Raw genomic sequence first — 19241 nt, forward strand, 5'->3', positions numbered from 1 at the left:
ATCGACAAGCCCTCTAATGTAAGATTAACGCTGATCAGGTTTTTGAGTCAGAATGGTCAAAGTTACCTTGTGTATGTGTTCAGGTGTTTTTTCTGCGACTTCCTCGATATCTACACCACCTTTAGGACTTCCCACAATAACAGGTCCTTGATAACCTCTGTCCATTAAAATGGCTAAATAGGTCTCACGTGAAATGTCATAACTCTCTGCTACCATTACCTGCCATAAATCAGAAAATATATTCTATTTTTCCAAGTAATGTATTCTTGTTTATCCTCATAATTTACTTGTGAAATCATTGGCTGTTTCTTTTAACCTTGTGACTCCCATAAGTGATCAAAACAGAATTTCTCCTTACAATATCAAGATGATGTCAAGCATACAAGTACTGAGAATAAAGAATAAGTATCCATTACGGTATTATTAGAAGATCTAATACTACATTCTCCAAACTAACATCATGAGAATTGTATGGCAGATAGTAAGGAGAATTGCTAATGAGATCTTGGGAGTGAAAGGGTTAAAGACACAAAGGAAAAACTCTTCATCATAGCACCTGTGTCTAGCCAATAGTTATTGATATAAACAATGAAAGTCACTGGTCGTCATGATGCCAGAGACTGATCACTCAAACTTGCACCAAAAATAGGGACAATAAGCACACAAAAAATATTTTTTGGGGTTCCCTCTGACTCTTAAGCTGAACCACAACCAATTTAAATCTGAAAGATGAAGTAACACTTGTATATGGAATATTTAAACAAAATGTAACCAAAGTAAACAAGATATTAAGTTTTTAAGAAAAAGAGATGCTGCATATAGTGTAGCGTATGGCATTGTTCCATGTCCAAAATATGAGTGAGAAGTGAAGAAAACTCAACAGAGATTTATTTACTGACCCTACAATGTAAGAAAACTCGGCTGTGTAGCCATAATAATCCCCTATGACACACCTGTTACATGAATACGAGACTGATGGGCGCCACAGCGTGACTTCCTACGTCATATACCACATATAAGAATGTCTATTCATAATTGTTTAGTACCCAGACTAAACCTATTTTGACATTGCAATGACATCAACATACAAGGACAGAGTAGATCCTGTTACTGTCATTGTTTACCTTTTGCACAAGCACTCCATCAGGAAGTGTTTGTGTTGTTGTTAAGTTGTATCCCACCATCTGGTCTGTCAATTCACCAATTTTACACTCCCGTCCACCGAAAGCGACGAATAAAAGTCCCTCTTCATCTTAGTGAAGATTCAAGTATACTTCCAAAAAAATTTTAATCTGTGTTCCCTTTTCCCGACTACGCTGAAGACTTGGGAGATGGTACGGATTTTGGTGAGAACGAAGGAGGGGAAGATTAGTCGTCGCTAACAGAGTATAAAGAGAGGGAACTAAAGAAAGTTGACTGCCAATTAACTGTCAGTAAGGGGGGGAGGGAGGGGGGTCATAAGAATGTCAAAGAGCCTTATGGGGGGAATGGGTTGATTTTATCGTGACACGACCAAAATTCTCCCAGCCCTCCCTCCCTAGGTGATAGAAAATGAACTGGTCTTTCATCTACATCGGTATTCTGATACCAGTGATATCACGTCGGCTGAATTCGTAGCGAACAGTTTCGGACTGTACCCTCCAACGTTTTACATGTCAGGAGCCTTCGTAGCTCTCAGTGGAGTTGAAGTTCTTCTCGTTCTGTTTGTAAAACAAGATCATCAAGATCCTGGAGAAGCTGCCATAGGAGGAGGAAAAATGTACTGTTGTTTGACGTCCGCGACGAAAGATTTCTTCTCATAAGCTTTAGGGGATGGGTAGGGTGGAGATTTTCCTTCTTTCTCCCCAATAACCTCTTCCCCCACCCCCTCCCCACCCTCTACGTTTTTGTAGTCTCGTATCCAGACTCTCCACGGCCAAGTAGTTGTAAAGTCCGACTTTTCAGTTGTAGTTAAATGGTAGGATCTGGGAAAGAGATTAACGTTTTCGCTTTCTCTCCATGTACAAACTTTAGGTCACTCTACCACACCCATATTACTCTTCATCCGTGCCCGCTTCACAGAAAAGAGATTGCTTTGCTTAGCTACGCAATAGCTTGAAGAATTGCAAATAAAAGCACTACATTACTAAAATGCATTTTACAAGGAATCGATTTTCAAATTGAAAACCAATCAATGTTTGTTATTCTGTGTCAAAATGCAGTCCAGTCCCGTTCAATTTCGTCAAGAACGTTTCTTCAAATTGCTTGTTTAAATCTTCACTGAAGAGGCTCTTCCAGTCTCCAATCTGACCCTTGCGAAGCAAGTTTGGTTTTGTAGCATATGCCGAAATGACATAAGAGTTGGAGTTTTTCTTCATTTCCGCAAACGTACACTGGTGGGTGATTTTGCGGATCATTTCATCTGAAAGTGGCTTCTCGAGAAATTCGCTGATCATTCGAACGTTACCGCAAAGATCCTGAAAGGTAAATGGGTTTTTATGGAAATCATTACAAGTTTAGACTTGTGCAACTATTCACTATTTATTTAGAGGGGTTTTATGGTTGCGCAATATCTGCTTCCTTACTGATAACAGTCTCGGATTCGCGTTATAATGGTCGGACTAGTGAAGGTTGATCTTATGTGTTTGTAGTCCAACTAAAACAAAGATGAGTAAAGCATAAAAATAGCTCACCTTCTTTAAATCTTCATATTTGAGAAATAAGACGTGAGGTTCATCTCTGTGTTTCCACCAGGGCAGCACGTGATCAGACCAAAAGCCATATGAATCTGCAGGAAATTATTCAAATTTACAATCATTTCATTTGATCACAGATATCTAACGGTTTAGAGAAGTTTCACCCCATTGCAAGTTTGCTCTCCTACCGTCTTTTGCGAGTTCGCCCCCTGAAGTGACACAGGTTTGCACCTACCTTTCCCAGCTCGCCCCTAAACCTTTCAAGATAATTTTTGTTTTATCAACCGAGTTCATAATGTAAATTGGCTACCGTAAAGAGTTTCAAAGCTGACGTTTCGCGCGTTAGCCCTTTGTCAGAGCGAATGGCAAATGGCTTTTCTTTTACTCTGACGAAGGGCTAACGCGCGAAACGTGAGCTTTGAAACTCTTTGCGGTGGCCAATTTACATTATCAACTCAGTTGATAGAAACAAATGAGTTCTCTCGTTATATACCACCACACCGAAGCAGCCCCACAATTTCTTCAGAAACTAAATCGTTCAACACGTTTTCTTGAGGCAGAACGCATTGTTTTGCTATCGAAATCATCGTACCTTTGAAAGATTTGGGGGCGAACTGATAAAGGTGGGAGCGAGCTTGTTTTTCCTCAGGTGGCGAACTTGCAGAGACAGTAGGAGGCGAGCTCGCAATGCCGTCAAACTTCCGCTTAGTTTACAGCGAAAACTATTTCCAACGAATAAAAATCCTTACTTTTGCCCTCAAGAAACAACTTTACAAAGAACTCCCACGTCCCATTAAAGTAACTGCTAGGGCCAAAGCTTAGGACGAAGTGATAATATGAAACAGCAACGTCTCTTGGATTTCTTGCCACGTAAATATACTTGCTTCTTTTGCTCTCCTCTTTACTCATCGGAATCACATGGTAAGGAAGATGTGACCTAATTAAGCGGGGACTGGGCCGAGAAGTCACGGAGACCTTCTGCCCGTCTGACTCGTCTCTAGGCCTATCGAAAAGCTGATTTTTTTCCAAAAAGGGATGGCGACTTTCCATCCTTTCTTCGCTGATTTTTCCATCATTGAGTATTTGCCAGACAATTTCTTGCACCCAGGTTGTTCCTGAAAAAAGGAAAAAAAAATTTATTTTACAACGATGGAGAGGATTGGCTTGGGTGCGATAGCTGTGGCCAGTTTTTCCATGCAAGTGTTGTCCTGGATGTGCACGGAGACGCTTACACAACATTTCACCTGCCGTAAGGGCGGCATCTTGTCAGAGGAGCAGAGTTAAAATTTTAAAGCTGACTTTAACATTGAACCAGATGATGAATTTAACGTCGTATATAGACTTTTATTTACCAAGGTAAGTAAGACAGTCCTTGGTAGTCAACTAAAATAGACTTTCGCGAGTGTCAAAAATCCAGAATCGTAACGTGATGGAGCCAACAGTGGAGAACATCGCAGAATTCAAAATTTGTGGCCTTTGTTCGGTTCTGACGAAGTTTTCATCGCCGAGTGCATTTGTTAAATTGAAATGATAGGAAAAAAAAAATCGAAGGGAAAACAGAATTATTTTAACGTCTGGATCTTTTGAGAAAAGGTCCCAAAACGAGTGGTCTTGATTATAAAAATTTAAGGATGGGAGAGACATTGGCCTCAACTTGGCTGTTTTTCGAAGCTCAGTGTTTTCCTTCTTGTCCTTTCTTTACGTGAAATGGGGGCGATTGAAATATATATAATATACCGTTAAATAACTTTAATGGAAATATTTAAATTTCTTATCTTAGGCTGTGGATACAAACTTATAAATGTCTCTAAAAATATAAAAATCGATCGAAAACGAAATTTTTGTAGAGTTGCTTAGCTTTTCATTTTTCCGGAAACAAAAGTCGAAATATGATTGTAAAAATTCAAGTGAAAAGTAAGCCAGCTGTGATTAACGCCTTAAACAAGTCAAAATACTTATTTTTCGTCACACAACAAGTTACATAACGTAAATATCATTCTTGTTGATGCCTTTCCCGGTGTCACCGATGCCTTCCCGATGCCTCCGTTGGTTAATTTGGCAATAAAAAAAATATGGTGCCAGTCAAAGCTTTTGGAAAATTGCTTAACTTTTAAATTAGCGAAATATAACTTAGTTACGTTTCGGCCTCACAACACTATTATTTTCTGCAAGTTACAAAACGTGAATAGAATTCTTCTTGGTGCCTTTCCGGATGTCACCGATGACTTTCCGATGCCTCCACTGCATATTACGGTAGTAAAAGATATATGTAACGTGTACACTGTTGCGGTATGAGCGGCCGTCACCACCAAAAATACAAGGATGTCAAATAGATCAGCAAATACGAAGCTGATTTAAGGATCAGCTGCAGGATAGAATAGCTAATAAAGGAATGGCATGAACAAATTATAGACGGTTTAATTTTCCTTCATGAAACAGAACACCCTAAACATGAATAGTCTAGCCAAATGATAAACGATCCAGTTGCCCATGTCGAGTTGGAACATGAAATTGTGAAATGGACTAGCTCAATTACGAATAGCTTAGCACTCATTTGCAAGATAGTTCACAAACGGTGTAGCGTTGCGTCAAATGGCTCAGGATAATGTCGAGTAGCACAGCGTACGCATAAACGGTGTAGCGTTGCGTCAAATGGCTCAGCGTAATTTAGAATTGTACAGCGTACACACAAATGGTGTAGCCTTGCGTCAAATGGCTCAGTGTAATGTCGAATGGTACAGCGTACATACAAACAGTGTAGCGTTGCGTGAAATGGCTCAGCGTAATGTCGAATGGTACAACGTACACACAAATGGTGTAGCGTTGCGTGAAATGGCTCAGCGTTATGTCGAATGGTACGGCATACACACAAATGGTGTAGCGTTGCATGAAATGGCTCAACGTTATATCGAATGGTACAGCGTACTTACAAACAGTGTAGCGCTGCGTGAAATGGCTTGGCGTAATGTCGAATGGTACAGCTTACACACGTCTTTGCAGAACATCAGACGCTCTAACTGAACATTAGATCGCTTAGTATTGCATGAAATATTTCGATTTTGTGGCGAATCGTCGAGCTTGCTTATGGCGTGACGTGAAGACAATCTTGCCGAAACCAAATTCAAATTCAATTGCGCGAGCGTGCTTCATATTCCTATTGTGCACGCTCATGACATCAGCAAACAAATCCCTCGAGAAAAAAAAATTTCCTTAACAAATGGTTCATACGTCAGCGTGCGTTCATCGAGATATGAAGCACGCGGGAAGTTTGGAGAGCACGAAAGATGCATAAGAGTTGCTTGAGGCGTAACCGAGAGCAACTCTAGCTTCTTGAGTGCTCTCCAAACTTCTTAAGTGCTTCATATCTCGACGAACGCACAGCTGACGCATGAACCAATTGGGGTTCAAATCCCGTTCGGGCCTGAATTTTTTTCAGGTCCTATTATCAACTACTCGTTTCAGTAGTGTTCTTAGCTGCGAGGATCTCTTAATTTCAGAACCAATTGTTTTATAACATTTTCAACCCGATGGAAAATTTTTTTGCACAAAAGAAATATGAAGCACGCTCGCGCAATTGAATTTGATTACACAAATTTACTATCTATGTTATAAATCAGGTTGAAAATGTTATAAAACAATTGGTTCATACGTCAGCTGTGCGTTCATCGAGATATGAAGCACTTGGGAAGTTTGGAGAGCACTCAAGAAGCTAGAGTTGCTCTCAGCTACGCCTTGAGCAACTCTTACGCATCTTTCGTGCTCTCCAAACTTCCCGCGTGCTTCATATCTCGATGAACGCACGCGAACGTATGAACCAATTGTTAATTATGACGTGCATTAAATGTCGATCGTCGAGCCCTCCATGGTAAGAAAACTGATATACTTGATCGTTTTGACATTCTTCAATAAAAGTGATATCAGAATGCTTGAATCGGTGTGCCGGACGATAAAACCAACTCGGATAAAAGGTTGCTTTGGCAAACACTACGTGTTTGATTGAAACATGTCAAAACGGATCAAGGATATCAGTTTTACTCACCATAGCGTCCGAGGCACACACAAAATCCAACTTCTCAAGTACTCCTGCAATGTTCAAAGAGCCTTTGCAGTTAAACTCTCATTGAAAAGTAAGCGCGAGTCAGAAAAGAAAAGAGAGCTCGGCAATCGACATTTAATGTACGTCTTAACACTACTTAATACTCTAAACATTCAGGCTCACCAACGCGTGCAAACTGTGGTAAACCGGGAGGCCGGCAAACCGTGTTAGAATCCAGTCTCGTTGCTATTTTAATTAACACTTACATGAACGACAACGAATAAATGTAATATCGGTGGGAAAAAAAGGAGAAACTCACCGAATTGGCTCTGCTTTACGGCAAGGCGAAGTAAGACTCTTACACCTTGTGATGGTTTCGCGACATTCTTCGCATTCAATGACGTCATGCCCCCCAGCAGATCGCTGTTCCATTTGAGGTTTGCATTTTTGGTGGCGTGACGTGAAGGCTATCTCGCCGAAACCAACAAGCGATTGGTGGTGACGGCTGCCCATAGTTGCGCAACACTTACGTACCCTCCTTCTTTTGTTTTTCTCGTGACCGCTGTAAAAGTAGTCACGCAACATTCTCCCTCCTTATTGCGTTGAGTGAGTTCTGCGACGTCTGCCTCTCCTGACGAAGCACGAAAGGAGTGGAGGAGGGGGGAATGATGTTCTTATTTATCAGTTTTAACTTTTTTTTGCATGAGTTGTGGGCATGGAGCAAGGTTTCGCACTGGCCGTTATTTTCATTTAATTTTTTTTTTCACGTCCTCTCCAGTACGTCTAATCTTCTGGATTGGCCTAAGCACGTTTTCTCCTTTCTTCCACGGAAAGGTATCGAAAAAGGTATGGATAATACACATTCTGATGTTAGGGCTGATATACTTTCATTGATCGTGTGAACCCAAATTGGCTCAAAGCGCAGTGTTGTAGCTCTGCTGAACTGTCCTGGTAAATGTGCAGCGAGGTTAAAGCTCCAATTCTTCGCAGCTTCACTGATTATTTTCTCGGCTCACAAAAGCGCCGGCTACGCAGGGTGGAGTCATTTTAGCATTATCAAAAATTGCCTTAACTTCAAAATGACCGCGTGATAAAGTAGACAAACACAGCAAAAGAAGAATAAACTGGAAAGGACAAGGGAGGCCAAAAATGGCGAAGAATTAACACGACCATGACAAACCTGAAAAATTTTGTGCTTAATTTTTATGATAAAAAGGCCTATCAAAACACTCAAGTCCCATTGTGTGAACTCCCGGAGGTAAACGATACTCGTAAAATTCAGCCATTACATTTCAAAGTTCTAATCCAAGCCATGTATTATTCACAAACAATGTACCAGGCACAACGTTCATACTCTGACCATAGAGTCTGTCCTCAATTTTTTTAATCATTTAGGCCTTCTTGCGCACGACTTAGATCCACCCATCGATCGAGGACCCTGCGATTTTAGCGCAAGAGGTTAAAGGATTGGTAACTAACTAGATGGTCCAAAAACAGACGTTAGTTCGTAAGACTTGTGACTGCTTTTTGGGCCGCGTCATCCATATCATCTGCTGGGATCAGCGGCATTCCGCTATCTCTGAGAATTCTTTTGGCCTCTTCCACATTTGTACCTTTATATTAAAACGAAAAACAGTTGGTGAGAATTGTCCCATACCATACATTTGACATTTGACCTTTCAGAATGCAAACTTGTAGTCAGCAACTCAACCAGGAAGAAGGCGGCACAACAACCTAAAATGGCAGGAAAAGTGCGGCTTCGTTCCCGATGATAAACGACAGAAGATATATGTCCAATCAAAATGCGACTCTTTGCCAGCTAACCTATGAGAGAGAAGCGTGGCACCACCGACTAACAGTGACGGCGGGAAGACTTGCCAATCAGAATACGACTTTCAGTCTGCTGACCAAACAGCAAGAAGCATGGCACCATAGAGAAGCTTAAAAGGGCAGGAAACCTGCCGCACAGTTTTCTATGCTACATGATATTTGACCCATCATAATCCTAATAATCTAACAGCCACATGCACACAATCAGACAGTGGCGTGGTTCCACTGGCTGACAGAGAAGACGGGAAAACTATCTGCGGCAGTGTTCCCGATGAAAATGTTTGAAGTAGTCTTTAACTCAAATTAATTACAGTGTTCACGCGTCACATTAAAATTATCAACAACCTACCTTCTAAACGCACCACTACAGGAACATTAACCTTGAGTTTTTTGTACGCTGAAGTGATTCCATCTGCTACGGTGGCACAGTTGACGATGCCGCCAAATATATTCACCAAAATAGATTTTACCTTAAAAGAGAAACAGATCCCAAAATAACTGCAAATGCTTCTGGATTGAGCGCCGTGACTGCTATCGGAGTTTGTGTGTAACAAAAGAACAATAACAATACAAAAAACGAGAGAAAACGAGGGCATCAAAGTCGTTACTCACTCTAGGGTCCTTTGTTACAATGTTGAAAGCTTGAAAGACTCCTTCCTCCTTCACTCCACCCCCAAGATCTAAGAAGTTCGCTGGGGTACCCCCGTGAAGTTTGATGATGTCCATGGTTGCCATCGCTAACCCGGCGCCATTCACTAGGAAATAAAAATATCTTATTAGACGTTTTGGTGCGTACTATCGTTGAGTACTTTTACGAGTTTTGCCGTATTTTCATACGAACAACAAAATACAAACAACGAGTAAAAATACTCAGCGATACTACACACCAAAACGTCTGATAAGTTATTTACTATCTAACTGCTTTTTTTTCTGCTAAGTCTTTCTGTTTATTTCTCATAAGCGGGAAAAGCAAAGCGGATAGAGAAGCGTATAGCGCGCAGCCGACTGGTCAAACAGGTTTTTTACAGTACAAAATAACCAAATGTCCAAATAACCAACTGTCCAAATAACCGTACATATCGCAGGATATTTGTACTCTATGCTATCGTCCTCACCAAGACAGGCAATGTTTCCATCCAGGCCAATATAATTCAGGTCATACTTTCCAGCCTCCACCTCTCGTGGGTCGCTTTCACTCTGATCATCCATTGCAAACACTTCCTTCTGTCGGAACTTGGCACTGTCGTCAAAGTTGAACTTAGCGTCAAAGCAAACAACTGAAACAGTTTGAAATAAAATGTTCTTTTAATATACAATATTAAGTAAAACACCATCCTCCATAATTTCCAAGTAAAACAGCATTTTTGCACGAAAGTTTTGCAAACCTTTTCCGTCAGGTGTTTCACCAAAAGGATTAATTTCTACTTGTGTTGCATCGACTTTAAGAAACAGCTTATAAAGTGCCTTTATCTGTTCTGCGGCCTGTAAGACACAAACCAAATTAGTAATAAAAAATTGCTCATTAAAATCAGAATGCGCAGACTTGCAGCGTTCCAAATGAGTTTATGCAATGTACTTTGTACAATAAATCCAATCACGACTTGGTCACTCGCGTTTTCCGACATTCAGTAAAAAAGCGCTCTTGTGCGATTTGTTTTATCATTGCGTGCTCTAGAGTCTTTGTTGTGCCGTGTATCAAATGTCACTTAAATCGGCTCCGTCTCAGGAAACATTACAATTCTTGGGAAACGCAATTACCTGTTTTGCAGGGGACCATTCGTTACGAGTTAATTTTTACATGTACATGAATTTCTGTCCAATTAACCTACTTCTTCTAACAAAGGTCCTTGAAATTCTAATTTCTCCGCAAGGTATCTTGCATCTTTGTCAGTGATCCCCTTAAAGATGTCAACAGCAACCTGCAAATGAAAAAAGTCGAGAAAATATTCACGACTTCTTGCACGATAGAGATTGCATTGGATTTGCTTTATTTTGCGGAAAACTCGCCCCACTCTCTCAACCAATCACATGCGAAACTTACACCAATCGCAACTTGGTTGCCCGCGTCTTCACGCGCTTGGTTGGCTGTGTGGTTGGTTTCACTTTGAGTTCTCATTAGTTCTTCAGGGTATTTTGCTTTCTTCTCATTGATTAAAACCGAAAAGCGTAGGCAAAATCATCAAAACCGATAAATTTTCACATCCCAGTTAAATGAAACCCAAATCGATCCGATACAGTCAGTGACAAGTGGAGCAAACAGAGGTTTTCTCGGCTACTCGAGATCAGTGAAGGCGCCTTATTGCCGCTCAGATCGAGAAGAAACCGGAAATAGGAAAAACCAAAACCACATCGGATACCAAATCAGAACACCCATTAGTGTTTTTTAACAAAACGGAAAACCAAATGCTGAAAAACGGAAAATCCACAAACTACAACGAAAACCAAAACCGAAAAAACCGACGTTTCTTAGCGAAAAAAAAAAAAAAACGGAAAACCGATCTTATAAATGGCCAAAACCGCAAAATCGAAAATCCCAATACCCTCCTCCTTTGGTTTTGTTTTTACGAAAGTCAATCGACAAGCCCTCTAATGTAAGATTAATGCTGATCAGGTTTTTTAGTTAGAATGGTCTAAGTCACCTTGTGTATGTGTTCAGGTGTTTTTTCTGCGACTTCCTCGATATCTACGCCACCTTTAGGACTTCCCACAATAACAGGTCCTTGATAACCTCTGTCCATTAAAATGGCTAAATAGGTCTCACGTGAAATGTCATAACTCTCTGCTACCATTACCTGCCAAAAAATCAGAAAATATATTCTATTTTTATATCCTCGTAATTTACTTGTGAAATCATTGGCTGTTTCTTTTAACCTTGTGACTCCCATAAGTGATCAAAACAAAATTTCTCCTTTCAACATCAAGATGATGTCAAGCATACAAGTAATGAGAATAAAGAATAAGTATCCATTAGGGGATTATTAGTGGATCTAATACTACATTCTCCAAACTAACATCATAAGAATTGTGTGGCAGAAAGTAAGGAGAATTGCTAATGAGATCTTGGGAGTGAAGGGTTAACGACACAAAGGAAATACTCTTCATCATAGCACCTGTGTCTAGCCAATAATCATTGATATAAACAATGAAGGTCACTGGTCGTCATAATGCCAGAGACTGATCACTCAAACTTGCGCCAAAAATGGGGACAATAAGCACACAAAAAATATTTTTTGGGGTTTCCTCCGACTCTTAAGTTGAACCACACCCAATTCAAATCTGAAAGATGAAGTAACACTTGTATATGGAATATTTAAACAAAATGTAACCAAAGTAAACAAGATAATAAGTTTTTAAGAAAAGAGATGTTGCATATAGTGTAGCATATTGCATTGTTCTACGTCCAAAATATGAGTGAGAAGTGAAAAAACTCAACAGAGATTTATTTACTGACCCTACAATATATGCAAACTTGGCTGTGTAGCCAAAACAATCCCCGACGACACACCTGTTACATGAATACGAGACTGACGGGCAAGACAGGGTGACTTCTTATGTCATATACCACATATCAGAATGTCTATTCATAATTGTCTAGTACCCAGACTTAACCTACCTTGACATTGTAATGACATCAACATACAAGGAAAGATTAAATCCTGATACTATCATTGTTTACCTTTTGCACAAGCACTCCATCAGGAGGTGTTTGTTTTGTTGTTAAGTTGTATCCCACCATCTGGTCTGTCAATTCACCAATTTTTTCTGGACTGAATACAAAAAATGAGTAAAATAAATCAGTAACAAAAAATTTTAAAGTACCACAAAGTGAGAAATTAGTGGCGTGTAATGATGAAGACATTGGAATTTAACCCTTAAGACACCAAACAGTGACTAATATCTAATTTCTCCAAACAATATCTCCTCTGAATCAGACATTAAGGTTGCAAGAATGAACATTATGATGACCAACTTAAGAAGCTCTTGATTGTTAAACAAATTCTCCTTGTCAGCACCTTAAAAAATGTATAGAGAACAGTAGGGAGAAAAAACAGACTGGTATTAGGGTGAAAAAGGTTATTATAAGCCCTGGTGCTTAATTGTTGTGCTCTTGGGTAAAACACAAGAGATAAATTTAAAAATATGTAAACTATATGGTTATGAATTAGATTTTCATTATTTTAACCTTACCAAAGAACAAAAATGCTTTCAATACAAGCATACCTCATGAGAAACAATGCAATTTGGTAAACACTGACTTACTCTGATGTCAAATGAACACCTCCTTGAAGGCCACTAGTGAATGTTCCCTTGCCTCTTCCACCAGCAAGGATTTGTGCTTTTAGTACAAATTCTTTAGCATCTACAACATAACAATGTTGTTAATGGCAGCTGCACTATCTAAATATCAGGGCTGTCATTAGAAATTTTAAGAGGTATAAGACCTGAATTTAGAGGTGGATGAATTAAATTATGCTTGCCTAGTGAGCAAGGTGTGTCACAAAGCAACACAGCCACTCTTCTACGGGAGCTTTGAGGAATGCTCTCCTGGAAAATTTGAACTTTTAAACTCCCAGAGTTATGATTTCTAACATTCTCCGGCATATTTGAAAATCTTTTTTTAAGCCAGACATTGATGTTAGAATCAGTCAAAATTATTTATTATCTGTCTTTCTGCATGATTTGCAAAGTAGCCTACCGATACTGTAAGGAGAAACAACTTATTGATCACCCCTAGGAGTGGAATGGTTAACTGGATACCTTGATAGCACTGTAACCATACATGAGTGTCAGACACTTAAAAAATGTGTCTTCTGATATTTTCAGTGATATACACCCACATGTAGTGACACAGATTTGCACCTTAATCATGGACTGGCATCAAAACCATTCTTATGTTAAGACAAACCCTATCAAATTATGATTACTGATATATAATAATTGGGATGATACACATATTTTGATTGGTTCATACCTATGATCTATTGGAGAACAAATGCTTAGATGGTGTCACCATCAACATATTTTGGCTTCTTTATTACATAAAAAAATTAGATTCCATGTTGTCATGAGTCTGTTCAGTTACAGATCACTGCAGATGTGGAAAATGTGATAGGAATATCAGTGACACACTTGGCAGCATTTCTGTGCCACTTTTTGGTTCTCACCTCATTTTGATGTCACCTGTGATCTATTACTGAACTGACACACTGAAACATGGTACCTATTTGTTATTTATAATATAATTATCTTCACCACCAACTTACTCAGTTCCTTGGCAATTGCAACTGCCTCTTTACCACTTTCTGCAACTTTAAATCGCTGCACATGAAGACCATTGTCTGCCATTAATTTTTTGCTCTGGAATTCTTGGAGATTCAGCCATCTGACTGGAGTAATACTAACTGCACTGGCCTGGAAATAAAAACAAGATCTAACAAGACTGCATAAATAATTCTCCCCACTGTCTGCCATATAGTTCTTGTGATGTTAGTTTGGAGAATTCAGTATTGGATCAACTAATAATCCCCCAATTAACTAGACTGCATAAAGGGCACACATGAGGAAATGCATCCAAACAAAACAAAACACATCAATCAGCCATCAATACAGTCTAAATCCAGAAATGTTAATAGTCCTCATTTTGCTTAGGCCAGATTATTACAATCTCAAAAAGAGAACTGAGAACTCCTTTACCCTTATAAGGAAAAGTGCTTTGAAGAGAGAGTCAAGGAACTCTTCAAGATCTCACATCTTTCCTTCTCATAGTCACAATCTGAAGTACAGGCAACAAATTCAGGTCCCACAAGTGCATCTGACTCTAACAATCTAGTTTTCACCAGACCATATGCATCTGCCTCTGACTCCCTCCATTTGATTTTGACTACATCACATAGCCCAGTACTTCTGATTATGACACCCAGAGAGGGAAGGAGGGGGGAGGGGGGAAGTACTGGGGTCAATTTTTGCTGGGTGTGTGCTGCTGGCCTCTCAAAACTCCCAATTCTATCTACTCAGTAGCCAGTTGAAGATCCCATTTTAGTCACTTTTGGTAAAACAATGACAATTTTTTAACGGCAAATCCTCGAATTTTTAAATACCTACTTACTAGAACTTTCTTGACCCCAAAATCTCAAAGATGTGCAACCCCATTCTAGTAACTCTATTGAAAAAAAAAATCAGTATAAAGCGGATAGAGACCCTCACTTAGTTAGTCTGATCTAACAAGTTACAAGACGAATTGAAATTGAAAGCGAGCCCTCAATATCACATCCAAGAAAGTTGCCACGCGCGCATGTATGCAAATAAAATACCTTTACCTCAAACAACAAAAATATTTTACGCTACTTGACAACTAAGTTATTAGTGGAGGTACAGTTAAATTAAAAGAATAAATTCACACTCACCTGCGAAGATCGAAGCCAAAATCTGTTAGTTAGCCCCACACACTTTCTGCAAATTGTGGACATGGTTCCATAACGGGGTAAGGCCGCCATGTTGGATTTTAAAGGAACTAAACTGCGAGCATGCGTCCTTAATGAGCCAGCTATATGACGTACTTCCGGCATCGCGGGCGCTTTCCAAGTATAGCTACGAAGAAAAGTAAGCTAGATCCTGATCGTATTCGGTGGTTTACGACATCGATTAATTACCACCAATCCAATTGACACATAGAGCCAGTTATCCCAAGTTTAGTTTTGCTGATACTCAGCCCTAAACTTGGAGAAGGGAACAGAGATTTTGAACAATTTCTGGTGACGGAGAGAGCTCAAGTTCTGTGTAATCGACAGGAGTTCGCTCAGAATCAATCAAAGATATCTCGAACTTTCCAAGAAACTGTTTTATTAACGTTGTCTTTACGATGAAGGAAATTTTATAGCAAAAATGTATAATGGATTGGATAAGCCGTTATTTGGCGAGGCAAGACCAAGGGTAGGTAAAATTATCGGGTTGAAGAGGTTTTCTGTCCTATAGCTTAGGGTGATCAAGTCGTTACTTAAGCTATAATCACGAGTTGTTTATAATAGTAAATGGAAAACAATCTGATTACCAACGATTTGAACAGTTTTTCAACACCAAACCTCGAACTTTTAATTTTTGTTTTAGTACAAAAATACAACTGATCGTTGATCGATGAAGCAAGTTGCTACGTGTCATCAATTTTGCAACATTTCATATGATCTATTGATTGTTTTGCCAAATTTCGTGTAAATATCATTTTCCGAAAAAATTAAACAAACTTAAGGTCAATGAATTTTTTTTCAAGTTTTGCTTTTTCTATTTCTGACAATTTTCGATATTTTTCGATAGGATCGCTACTTTAATTATGTCGTCGGAGCAGTCACGGTCATATTAGTCTGTGTAAGTATAAATAATTATTTATCAATCGTGACATCATTCAAGGATCATTGTTGCGCTTTGACTCATGAGTCACGGGACTCTTTTTTAGTCATTGTTGCAAAAATCGTGGAGATGTCCCCAGTTTATACTCTTTCTATATGAGATGTTAGTAACCAGCCCCACCCCCTCCTCTCTCTCCTGAATCATTTGGTTAGGACACACTGCTGACAGTTTTGTGAGTTCCCAATTATACTTCTTGACTGAATGAATTATTGAAAATGTAAAGCAACCAAAGTCTTTGATTAATTGAGGAAAGTGAGCTTTTTGGACTTTGCTTCTCTCTGTGCTAATCATCAATATCCAGTAACTGTTAGGGTTAGTCCTGGTAAAAGGCAAATCACAGTATAGTGCTCACTTTGTGACACATACTTATCAGTATGTATGAAATTTGCAACCTCTTTGTTGATGGATCTCCAGTCTAGTCTGGTCAAGGTCACTAAAAGCAATCCCCTTAAGGACATTCCTCTCTTACATGACCATACTCTATGACAAATACACTAAATTATTAGTTACTAAGACCCTTTACACCCTAACATCAGTATGAATATTCTCTACACTGTTCTCTTTACATTTCCTAAGGTGGTGACTAGGAGAATTTGTTTAACAATCAAGAGCTTCTGTATCAGTGATTCAGGGGTGATATTGTATGGAGAATTAGTTGCTAGTCATCCTAAGGGGTTTAAGCATGAAAAACCTATCTTATTTCTTCTCAAACTTTTATTACTTACTGGTAGCAGTACTTTGTACTAATGGAGAAAATTTTGTAAAATAGTAACAAATCCATCTTTTGCAGGAGACCTTGATAAGCTCTTTGGCATTGCACTTCCCACCCAAAGCAATCAATGTCTTCCTTGCTTCTATTATCTCAATGATATGCATATCAGAACTCATTCTGGTAAGTCACCTAAAAGTGCACCAGGCTGTTACTTTTTCTCCTGGCCTAATAGTCTGAGAAGAAAAAAATTCATTTATTTATGATTCATTGTAAATTTACTCTTAATTGTAATTTTAGCTTTTTAGCCTTTTTTGTTTTGTTTTTAATCTTGTCATGTGCATTTGAACATTTTATGGAATTTGTGCATTGTATATGTCCTATAATTATTATAAATGTCCTATAATTATCATTATTATTATTATTATTATTATTCACCTTAATTGTGCAAAATTCTCTCTTTGTAGCCCTAATCTGCTGTTAGTTTGCAATAAACACTCACTGTTTTCCATTTCTTTATTATAGAAAGAATTATCAAGACCGTTATAGTTTGAGTTGTCTTGCATGTAGCTAACTAATAACCTTTGCCATAAAGGAATTCAACTATTATTAAAATTACTGTGAAACAACTGACAGTAAATTTAGATGACAAAACTTCCACAGCAAAAAATTTTACATAAACATTATCAGCTGTAGGTATGACATAACCATTCAGAGAGTTTTCCACAAGCTTAAACTCATCAGAATTGAGAAATAAAGACTTATTTAATTGTTACTGCAATTATTTTACAGATTTATTGGTACAGACAAGGAGATGTTGATCCAAAGTTTCGAAAGCTAATCTACTTCAACTCATTTACAACTATTTTGCTGTGTATATGTGCAAATGTGTACTACTACAATACTACTGCATAATAAATGCTACAACTAAGGAGAAATTCAAATGTGTGAATTTCCAAACATCTAATCAACAAAATAAGCTATTTATTTTTGGAAACTTACAATTCAATACGTTGCATCTCTTTCTACTTCTCAAATTTTTAATATTTGTGTACAATAACACTGTGATGTTGTAATAAAAGTAATCGAATATTAAATAATTTTTCTAAGAAATTTTGTTCCTAGCAATAAAGTTGTGCTCTTGGAATGAACTTTTAAAAAGTGTTGGCAAACCATTATCAATAATGCATTACACCATTTACCACTGTGACAATTCTAATTTCTTAGTGTGTGATTAGCTGAAGCAAGTGAAAGATTTTGGACAATGCTTCTTTATGGTAATCATTAATCTCTAGTAAATTGTAGGGTTAGTCAAGGGGAAAAAAAATTTATTGTATTACTAATGCTTGCTTTGCAATGTGTACGTACTTTGAAAATTTCTGACTTTTTTGTTGATGGTACTGCTTCTTTTACTCTACACTTTAAGTTGCATTAGTGTTGTACTCAGATTTAGTCATTTGCTTATAAAAAAAGAATTACTAGTATTTCTATACAATTATGTCAAAGTGTAACTTTTTGCCTTGGACAATAGGTGAAATTTGAGAAATTCAACTCTCCTGTTTAGTCTTTGACATCTTAGCTGGATAATATAAACAGTATTTTGGCTGATTGAGATTGGAGAATCAAAGCTTAGGTCAAAATCCATGACATATGGAAGATAAATCAAAATGTTTTTTAATAGTTTTGTTCTTCTGTTTGGTCATAGTTAATAAATTTAAGATGAAGTTTTAAGTAGATCAGTGGTGAATTTACCACTAAAAGGAATTGTATTTTGAAAGCCTGCTCTGAAAAGTTAGGGATTTGTATTCAGTAACTGCAAACGTTTAACCTTTTAATTCCCAGATCAAATTTGTAATTCTCCTTACTGTCAGCCTCACAATTCTTATGTTAGTTCAGAGAATTTAGTATTGGATCAGCTTATTATCCCCATATTGATATTTTCCTTTATTCTCGTCACCTAACTGGTTGATATTGTATTGATATTGTAGGGAGAAATTCTGTCCCGATCACTTATAGGAGTGAAAGGGTGAAGTTTAGAATACTACTTTTGAACTAGAATAGCAAAGAGATGTATCTTTGGCCATTCTGTACATTTTTTTTAAACAAGAGATCTTTATACAGACCAACACAGACAAAATCTATGCACAGACATTATTTTAAACTTTGTTGGTGGAAATAAAGTTGTCAAAGAAGTGAATATCACGTTCAGTGCCTAATGTGAATCAGAACTCCTGGGGTTCAGCTCCAATTGGGGAAGTTGGATTTTTCCTCTTCCCTTGCTGATGACAAACAAATAAATCAAATATTTTCCTTTACCTGACAACATGGCTCAAAATTCACCATACTTCCTAGAAATTCTATTCAAGAGGCCCCACATCAAAATAACAAGAAATATGTCACAAAACACTGCAATACGCAGGATCTGTACCCTTTTTCAGAAGTAAATTTTAAGGACTTATCCAAGATGCAGATTAATTTTTCCAGGATTTAAAATTTCACCTTAAACCCTCTCACTTCCAAGATTTCAAAAGGAATTCTCTTTACAGTCCACATGTACATACATTTCTTACACTGATAAATTCTGAAAACT

At 38.2% G+C, this 19241-nt stretch overlaps 3 protein-coding genes across 3 annotated transcripts; 1 reads left to right on the forward strand and 2 right to left on the reverse strand.

The window, feature by feature from the left end:
- Positions 1-1647: 1647 nt before the first annotated feature.
- On the reverse strand, positions 1648-7118 carry LOC131787303 (sulfotransferase 1B1-like). Its single transcript, XM_066174081.1, has 4 exons — positions 7031-7118; positions 3425-3790; positions 2673-2767; positions 1648-2456 (listed from the first exon to the last, which is right to left on the reverse strand). The coding sequence occupies exons 1-4, from the start codon at positions 7116-7118 to the stop codon at positions 2181-2183; spliced, it is 825 nt and encodes a 274-aa protein (XP_066030178.1). The 3' UTR covers positions 1648-2180.
- A 781-nt stretch (positions 7119-7899) lies between these two features.
- Positions 7900-15047, reverse strand: LOC131787298 (succinate--CoA ligase [GDP-forming] subunit beta, mitochondrial-like). Its single transcript, XM_059104401.2, has 11 exons — positions 14946-15047; positions 13806-13953; positions 12802-12901; positions 12218-12308; positions 11181-11333; positions 10371-10460; positions 9927-10023; positions 9657-9818; positions 9154-9296; positions 8891-9011; positions 7900-8324 (listed from the first exon to the last, which is right to left on the reverse strand). The coding sequence occupies exons 1-11, from the start codon at positions 15033-15035 to the stop codon at positions 8212-8214; spliced, it is 1308 nt and encodes a 435-aa protein (XP_058960384.2). The 5' UTR covers positions 15036-15047; the 3' UTR covers positions 7900-8211.
- Positions 15048-15123: 76 nt separating this feature from the next.
- On the forward strand, positions 15124-18853 carry LOC131787324 (transmembrane protein 243-like). The gene is made up of 4 exons (XM_059104435.2): positions 15124-15471; positions 15850-15900; positions 16733-16834; positions 17444-18853. The coding sequence occupies exons 1-4, from the start codon at positions 15424-15426 to the stop codon at positions 17564-17566; spliced, it is 324 nt and encodes a 107-aa protein (XP_058960418.2). The 5' UTR covers positions 15124-15423; the 3' UTR covers positions 17567-18853.
- The last annotated feature ends 388 nt before the right edge of the window (positions 18854-19241 follow it).

Source organism: Pocillopora verrucosa, chromosome 11 (assembly GCF_036669915.1).
Source record: "Pocillopora verrucosa isolate sample1 chromosome 11, ASM3666991v2, whole genome shotgun sequence".
Classification (NCBI taxonomy): Eukaryota; Metazoa; Cnidaria; class Anthozoa; order Scleractinia; family Pocilloporidae; genus Pocillopora; species Pocillopora verrucosa.

Coding starts and splice junctions, on each gene's coding strand:
- LOC131787303 (XM_066174081.1), bottom strand. CDS start 7,118: ATGACGTCATTGAATGCGAAGAATGTCGCGAAACCATCACAAGGTGTA. Junction 3,791..7,030: donor CGTAAAGCAGAGCCAATTCG/GTGAGTTTCTCC, acceptor TCCTTTTTTCAG/GAACAACCTGGGTGCAAGAA. Junction 2,768..3,424: donor GTTGTTTCTTGAGGGCAAAA/GTAAGGATTTTT, acceptor AATTTCCTGCAG/ATTCATATGGCTTTTGGTCT.
- LOC131787298 (XM_059104401.2), bottom strand. CDS start 15,035: ATGGCGGCCTTACCCCGTTATGGAACCATGTCCACAATTTGCAGAAAG. Junction 13,954..14,945: donor TTTGGCTTCGATCTTCGCAG/GTGAGTGTGAAT, acceptor TTTTATTTCCAG/GCCAGTGCAGTTAGTATTAC. Junction 9,012..9,153: donor TTGTAACAAAGGACCCTAGA/GTGAGTAACGAC, acceptor TTCTCTTTTAAG/GTAAAATCTATTTTGGTGAA.
- LOC131787324 (XM_059104435.2), top strand. CDS start 15,424: ATGTATAATGGATTGGATAAGCCGTTATTTGGCGAGGCAAGACCAAGG. Junction 15,901..16,732: donor TCACGGTCATATTAGTCTGT/GTAAGTATAAAT, acceptor CATCTTTTGCAG/GAGACCTTGATAAGCTCTTT. Junction 16,835..17,443: donor GCATATCAGAACTCATTCTG/GTAAGTCACCTA, acceptor ATTATTTTACAG/ATTTATTGGTACAGACAAGG.